Genomic DNA, 8,604 nt, shown 5'->3' on the forward strand with positions numbered 1-8,604 from the left:
CACATAAAAATATCATTACCTATCATAATTATAATATCTTAACACTAAAAAAACACACTTCAAATATTAAAATATAAATGTAACATAAAAATTAATGTAACCAAAAATTAAAATATGAATGCTATAAAACAATCGATAAATGTATTCTTATAATTTTCCAAAATTTAGTTTCATCTTAACTTGCCACTATTTCATTGTTACATCTTTTATTACAAATTAATTACTATATTCCATAACAAGTTGATGTTTTTATTTACTTTCACAAATATTGTACACTTCAGAATTGGTATCCATTGTTCAATCAAAGTAAAAATTTCAAATAATGTGCTTTAATTATGTAGCATAAAAAGATAACGGAGTCATACAAACCACGATAACAATAGTTAAACATTCATAATTACGGAACAATAAGACATAAATATCTAAATATAAATAGTATTTAAGTTCAATCTGATAAATGTGGTTTCAGCACACAAACTTTTAAAGACTCAAAGTTGAACCAACCATTATTTTGATGATGAACCTGCACAGCAAAATATAGTTAAAAACACTATATTAAATTTCCTATAGAAAAATTAGGAAATGCAAAATTTATCTTACAAATATGTAATTAAGAGTTACTCCCTCCGTTTCTTTTTAAGTGTCGTTTTAGCATAAAGCTCTCCAACCAAGATAAATGAATTGTTATAATTTTTTTCCCATTGTACCCTCATTTTAATCCACCATATACTTTCTCTTTCTAAATAAAATTCATTAATATAAGTACTCATTAAATTATTTACTTCAAATAACTAATTCCATAATTTTCTCCACATAACTCTCTCTCTCTTCCGTTGCATTTTTCAACTACTCCTAAATTTTTGGAATTAATATTGCTTGCTATAGGAATACGTACTGCTTGCATTTTCATTAATGGCTAAAGGAAAACTTATTGCTTATTGTTTCAATGAATGGCTAAAGGAAAAAATATTCCCTCCAATTATTTTAATAAAAACTTAAGTTTCCCACCGAAAAATTAAAACCAGTAGTACATATAGTATGGTTTCATATTATAAGTTCAAAATATTTACAACTCATAAAATATGGATTTAGATAGTGATACAGAAACATCATTAACAAACCAACATATATTTGAATGAGAGTACGTATTAAGAAAGAGAATTTTATGGAAAATGTGGAGTGAGTTATTACATATATTAAGAAAGAAAAATTTATGGAAAATATAAATTTGAGTTATTTAAATAGTAAGGGTATAATTGACAAATTGTAACATTAAAACATCAAAACGACACTTAAATAGGAACAAAAAAAATCTTCTAAAACGACACTTAAAAAGAAACGGAGGGAGTATAATTCAATGAACTAACTATCTTAAAGTGCTTACAACAATTAAATCAAATAACTAACATCAGGAAAGTAGAAAAACAACTCAAATTTCAAAATATTAATTCAAGTGATTAAATTTAAGAGAAATATTATAAAATATGACGAGATTTATTTTAATACTGATATATGCATGTCAAGTAAAAAGAAAAATCTAAAAGAGAAGCAATAATTTTTAAGAATGAAATGATAAAAAAAAAACAATCTAGGCAAAGAAGTAAGCAAATATTAGAAAGAATATATCCAAAAACAAAATGGCCAATCAAAAATCGAAATCTTAAGAAATGTAGTAAACACATATACATAAAAATAACAAATCACTAAAAGAGGATAGTCATCTAAATCAATCGGCATATACCGATACAAGCATACCCTACCCCACACATTTAATGTACAAGAATGCCTCATAATATACACACAAATATTTCAAAGAGGAGGTTTGAATAAAATGTCCCAATAGCTCATTCGACAAAGTCTTGTTGGATAAGATGACATCATTAAACAAATTCAAAATCGATAACACAACTTAATATCAAATTATTGACAGGTTCCATGACCAAATCCTAACCTAACCACCTAAAAAATTTATACCAAACATATTGGGATAAATCACAATTGAAAAAAATGACAAAAAAAACTCTTAGGCCAAACCGCATAACACAAAGTGAGAGGCACTTAAATAAATGATAGTCATATAACGCATGAGGTTAATGAGGATTGGAACCAAGAGAAATGTAATCACCTTTGATACTTTCCAATGGTTAAAGTATGTCTTAAAATCATAAGCGTGGAAGAGAAATGAGGAATATTTAGAGATTGCAGAAACCAAAAAATTAGCTTGGAAGTCGACGAAGGTTGGAGACAAGGCCAACCATGGATCTGGTCGCCAAAGAGCGGCGGTGGCCGGCAGTTTCGGCAGCCAATTCAAGTTGGTTTGGTGTCATATCAAGTCTAGGCACTTTTTATATATCATGCTTGGTTGTTTCGGTTTGTGGATTCGTTTGTTAATGAATTGTGTTTTGACCCTATTAAGCATTCACTAAGTTTCAACAGTTATAAATATGTATCTTCATCATTCTTATCTCCATAATATTAGAGCTAAATATAGAGAGAAAGGTTTAAGGATCCTAATGATAATCCTAGAGAGGAAAAGTTGAATTCCTAAGAATGTGTTCTTGAAATTTGAGAAACTCCTGCAGATATTTAATAGAATTAGAAAACACTTTTAAACACTTTGGACTTGTGTGATTCATATATAGAGTGTTGGAGAATTTGGGAAACACATGAGTAGAAAATAGCGTTTGTTCTTGGGAGCTTGGGTGACTTTTTTCTTGTAACTCATTTGTATTCATTAGTAACAACTCTTGGATGCTTAGTAAATTTGAAAGCTTCTCTCTCCCCCCGGAGTAAATTATTTGATCAACCGGTTAAATAAGTAATTGTGTTTCTTGTCTATTATCTTCTTCTTCCAAGTTAAGTTGATGTCTTATTGCACAGAGTTATCTTTATCGATGGTCATTTATTTTGATTGTCATTATTTTCTATCCCCACACATCAAATTTCAAAGTGTGATTGAACTTTTCAATTTTACAACAAGTGACGCCCACCGTGAGGGTAGAGAAATTTTGTTTACAAGTGAGCACTAGGGATTTTAAATGCCAGATTGAGAATTTTTCTAGAGATAACAATTTTGGATTATGGAAAGTTAATGTGCGAGAAATCTTAACTCGTGGTAAGTGTATTGAAGCATTTAAGGGCGAGGCATTGATGCATTCACACCTTACGTAAGCAGGAAGACCTAGATGATAAATAATGACAGAAGTGTCATTGTCTTGTGTCTCGGGGATAAAGTTTAAAGGAAGTCTCTAGTGAGAAAACTCCAAATTCGATGAGGTAAAAACTTGAATAATTGTATATGACTAAGTCTTTGACTTACATGTTATGTTTAAAATAACATATCTACTCCTTTAGAATGGTAAAAAAGAATCTCATAGTGGAGAAGTTGAAAGAATTTCACAAGATCCTTTATGATTTGGAGAATATTGATGTGAAGATTGAAGATGAGGACATGACTCTACTTTTGTTGAGCTCGTTACCCAAATTCTTTGATCACTTTAATTATTCCTTTTTTATGGTAAGGAAGACATTATTACTTTGGATGAAGTCTAGAAAACTATGAAATCCAAAGAATTTTCAAGGGTGACATATTTGAATATTTACGATAGTGGTGAAGACTTTAGTATCTCAAAATGAGGAAGTGGGTGTTGAGGGATATCAAAATAAAAAAGGTTTGATAAGTCAAGGTTAAAATTATTTATTTGTCTAGAATACGGTCCATTATGAGGGATTGTACCTGGAGAAGGGGCAATGGGGATTATGTTCATATTGCAGTTACCTCAGATGAGGATAGTTAAGATAGTGTTGGTGAACTAGTGTTGTCTAGTTTGGAGACTGAAGAGAAATGAGTCATGGGCTCAGATTTCTCTTTTCACCTTTGTCCAAGAAAATAATACTTTGAGACATTGACGTTGAGGAATTTAGAGTACTTCACATTATTAACGATAAGGCTTTCAAGGTTCATAGTATTGATACAGTCAGATTTAAAATGTTTGATGATTGTGAATTTCTTCTTCATAATGCAAGGTATGTTCTAAAGCTCGGGAGAAATCTGTTATCCATAAGCATGTTTGATTATACAGGCTATTGCACTAGAGTTGAACATGGGGTGTTAAAGATTTTACACGATGAAGTAATAATAGCTGAAGGGTATTAAATATAATGCTTATATATTTTAGAAGGTTCCAATGTTATTATTCATTTATCAGCAGCTAGTGGATACTTTCATGAAAATAACAAGATATGGGATTTGAGCTCAAGGCATGTTGGATTTCTAGAGGTTGTTTCCAATCCCTTTAATGAATATGGCATAAGACAAAGTATTCCATTTAGGAACCAAAAATGGATGCAGTTTGAGAATTGAGGCTTTTGAATCAGCGATGTTGATCTCAATTATGGTGGCATGTGGTGGACCTGCATGGTTGTCACTCCAATGCCCAAGTCAGTTCAAGTTTCAAGATGAGAGTAGTGAAAATGGAGATCAGAGAATATAATTTTTTGTGTGAACTGATTTTATACATTGGGTTAGGTGGAGTGGATTTGAGATGAATTATGCCTCCTCTATTTGGGCTTTTGGCCAGTCCATAACACAAAGGATGACAACACATTTGACCATAAAGTTGTCATGGAGTTTTTGGGGTAAGGATGAAACCAAAGTAGATCACTTTAGAAACATGTATTCATTTACAAGAATAGACTTTCAAAAACTTATGGAAGTTTGGAGTAGGAATACTATAACATATTCTATTTTCAAGGTCTTTAAAACTTTGCTTATCGGTCAAATCAAGCCAATTAAACTTAATGGTAAAGTTGTAGGTTGTGTCTTTAATGTATATATAAGAAGTAGGAAAGATTATGAGTTGTTAGGAGTGGAACCTAAATGGTCGAAGTTCATCAATCTCAAATGTATTACTTTTAGTGAGTGTCGTCAAGGGAAGAAGAGTAAATATATTGGGATACTGCTTTTAAATACTATGACGAGGAAGACTCATGTTAAGGTGGAGGTTCATAAAATGGAAATAGTAGTAGCGAGAGATTGATTACAAAGACCTTCAATTAACATTGGACTTTTGATAAGGTAAGGTTGTAGATTTGACGATTTTGCAGATCTTGAGTGTTATGCTTTGAATGCGACTGAATGAAATATAAGCAAGGAAATAAAAACTATAAACAAGAACAACTATACGGTAAACTAGTTGTCAAATCTTAATGACTGAGAGACCCCAAGGAAATAAAAACTATTAATTTATTCACTCAATTTTTAATAACTTTTTTAAAATAACTATATTAATTTAAGTTTAGAATTAATTTTTCTAAATAGAAAAGTGTTTGAAAAAAACTTATTGTAAAACACAAAAAAAAAATAATGAATATTCTGATACTAACCTTTTTGTTTTTTAGTGATACTCTTGGGTATTTCATTTCCATTCTCATCTGCTTTTCTACCTGGACGAATTCCAAAATTTTCATATCTGTCAACCTCTTTCTTAGATCGACAAGTAAGTTTAGGTATCATCTTATGAATGTAAAACTGCAAATCATCAATTTGACAGGCATTAGTTTAACATTCATTACATTATTTAGATTGATAAATATCAATACAATTGAATAGGAATACAAATATTAAACAAATAAGATACATTCAATATTTATCTTCTTTTATTATAAGAAAATATTTACTTACTTTACATTTTTAAAACATCAAATTATTCAACATATGACGTTTATTTATAATTAAATAAAATATAAGAAAGAAAAACAATAAAAAATAGTAAAAATAACGAGGATATTAAATGAAATCTTACGGCATCTTTTCTTCCATTTTTTCTTATTTTATATCTCTTGATCCATCTTCCAATCCATTTAGGATTAGGTGCTTTTTGTTTCTTCGAACCTGAAGTGGATTGTTTTGATGGTCTCCCTCTCTTTCTTCCCTATATTAAGAAAAATATAATATATCAAATACATAATCTATATCAAAATATGTAATTAATATATGAATATATATGATCTAGACAAAAAAAATAGACAATCAAGATTTAATGGACCTAGGGAAGCTATTTTGATACACAATTAATTTAATTTTTTTAACTACATATTAATTACCTTTATCTCATGATCAATATCAATAGTGGAAAATATATCAATGATCAGTATCAGTAATGGAAAAAAATATCAACGATAAAATCTAGATATACTATTCAAGAGGTAGTATGTGGATAAACTTTTATTTTATTTTATTTCTGAAAGTTTCATGACCAATATTACCCAACAAAATAAAACATATATACTTTATCTTAAGTTATTTTTTTACGAGTCTAAAAGTTATTTTATATGAATCTTTCATATTAATCCTTTTTTAAATTAATAAAAACTATTGATTTAAATGAAGTCTAACATATTTATTAAACTAGTAAAACTTTTTTCAAATAAAGTTGAGTGATATCAAAATATAAAAAAGATATATATTAATCCAAGTTATATATATCTAAGATCTATTAAAAGTATGATATCATATGATCTTTCTACTTAAGATCCCTAAAAAAATATATAATAATATGGATAAAATTTGACATGCCTAATAAAATGATTTCTTAATTGTTAAGTTTTAAAAAAACTATTCATTAAATCAAGAGTCACTAATTTTTAAAACAATATATATTTTCATTATAAAATTTATAATTGAATATCATGTATTTATTTAATTTAGAAATATAATACACTAAAAGACTACTAATTAGTAAAGAAAAAACTTTACCATAAAAAATTTTAAAAAATTAAAATAACATACATATGATAATAAAAACTAATGAGCATAAAAATAAAGTAAATAGGATTTTTTACTCTTTTATTTTTTTCCACAACTGGTATTGAAGAAGAGATTTTTAGGTCTTCTCCTTCAGATAAGATTTCACAGTTTGCATCTTCATTCTCTGTTTGTGGTAAAACTGGAAATTTTGAATATTCATTCTTCGTTTTAGTCAAGATCTGCATGTGTTGGTCAACAATCTTAGTCATTGTGCTCTAATAAAAAACAATAAAAAAAGGAAGAAAACTCACAAATTAAGAGAAAAATAACTAAATTCAATTACCCTTTTACTTTTACGCACAAGAGACGGGAGAGAATGTATCTTTTGGCCTTCCCTTTCAGTTGAAATTGTATGACTTTTATTTTCATTTTCAATCTGTAAAAAAATTTCATACTTGAATCGAAATTCCTCTTTTCAATCAAAATCTAGCGAGTGAGTCTAGATTTTTAGTTATTGGGGTCCGTTAAAAAATAGTTTCAAAAAGAGAAAAGCACAAAAATATATTAAAAAATTCGTGAGACTAAAACTAAATGAATTTAGCTACATTACCCTTTTCTTTTCACCAGTAGAAGAATTCACAGCTGAGATCTTTTGATCTTCCCCTGTAGATGAAATCACATGGTTTGCATCTACAATATTTGTGTTTGGAAAATGATGAAAATGTGATTCTCCATTCTTTTTTTCAGCCAAGATCTGAAAATTATGAGTCTAACTTTTTAGTCATCAAGGATCGATCAAAAAGTAGGTTCAAGAAAAAAAAGAAAGACAACATAAAAATTACAATACAAATCCATGGACTAAAAATAAAGTAATTAATATTAATTGTCATAAAATATTGACTCACAAAAGAATTTGGAGAAGAGATCTCTTGGTTTTTGCGGTCAAATGAGATCTGATGGTTTGCATCTTCATTATGTGACTTTGGTAATATTGGGTTATGTGACTCTTCAGTCTTCTCTTCAATTAGGATCTGGATGTCTGAGTTCAGAATCTTAGCCATTAGAGTCTGATAAATTGAGTGCGTATAGAGCTTGTAACTAGGTTTTCAATTTGGGATTTTCTAACTTTCAAACAAACACAAAGACTCTACAATTAGTTTTGAGAGAAAGAGGAGAAACCCTACAGAACATCTAGATAGAGTTATTTTTACTATTTAAAATGACTTATTAATTTAAAATGACAAAAAGACCATTTTAAAATATAAAAAACAATTTTTGGTCAATGTTTTTTGTCTTGTACTGAAAAGTTTTCTACTTTTTATAACTTTTATTTATTGAATTTAGATTTTTTTTCTCTATTTTTTTTAAATATATTTAAGAATACTTGTATGAGATGGTAAGAGATTTATTTTATCACAACTAGAGTGGTTGGATTCCAATTCATCCATATGAATACAAGATTGTTAAATTATCTTGAGGGAGAGTTTTGTCATCCATTGTGATCTTTTTCGACGGGAGAAATTAGTCTATGCAAATGCACGCAGAGGATACCAAAATTCTACTGAAAAAAAATTGTTTTTTAATATCTTTTAACTAAAAGGTAGAAATTATAAATTATAGAAATTTTCTATCATTTTTAGAAAATAGTATGTTTTTAAATTAAAATAAAATAAAATAAGAAAAATATATTTAACAATAATTGGAATAAATATCTCAAAAATATAATTTTTGTAAATAAAATACATTATTGATAAATATTAATTTTTTTTAATGAATATATATCTCATAAATAATAAATTTTAAATAAAATAAATTTTTACACTTTAAAATAAAAATGTTATTATATAATTATAATA

The 8,604-nt window shown here is 28.1% G+C and overlaps 1 protein-coding gene across 1 annotated transcript; it reads right to left on the minus strand.

The window, feature by feature from the left end:
• Positions 1-320: 320 nt before the first annotated feature.
• On the minus strand, positions 321-7,948 carry LOC127102804 (uncharacterized). Its single transcript, XM_051040135.1, has 7 exons — positions 7,654-7,948; positions 7,359-7,502; positions 7,092-7,184; positions 6,844-7,023; positions 5,805-5,933; positions 5,386-5,530; positions 321-523 (listed from the first exon to the last, which is right to left on the minus strand). The coding sequence occupies exons 1-7, from the start codon at positions 7,807-7,809 to the stop codon at positions 507-509; spliced, it is 864 nt and encodes a 287-aa protein (XP_050896092.1). The 5' UTR covers positions 7,810-7,948; the 3' UTR covers positions 321-506.
• Positions 7,949-8,604: the final 656 nt, after the last annotated feature.

The sequence above is a fragment of the Lathyrus oleraceus genome, chromosome 7 (assembly GCF_024323335.1).
Source record: "Lathyrus oleraceus cultivar Zhongwan6 chromosome 7, CAAS_Psat_ZW6_1.0, whole genome shotgun sequence".
NCBI lineage: Eukaryota > Viridiplantae > Streptophyta > Magnoliopsida > Fabales > Fabaceae > Lathyrus > Lathyrus oleraceus.

Bases quoted from the DNA above. Each gene is read 5' to 3' on its own strand.
- LOC127102804 (XM_051040135.1), bottom strand. From the start codon at position 7,809: ATGGCTAAGATTCTGAACTCAGACATCCAGATCCTAATTGAAGAGAAG. The intron at 7,185-7,358 runs GTAATGTAGCTA...ATTTTTTTACAG, and splicing joins CTACTGGTGAAAAGAAAAGG to ATTGAAAATGAAAATAAAAG. The intron at 7,024-7,091 runs GTAATTGAATTT...GTTTTTTATTAG, and splicing joins TTGTGCGTAAAAGTAAAAGG to AGCACAATGACTAAGATTGT.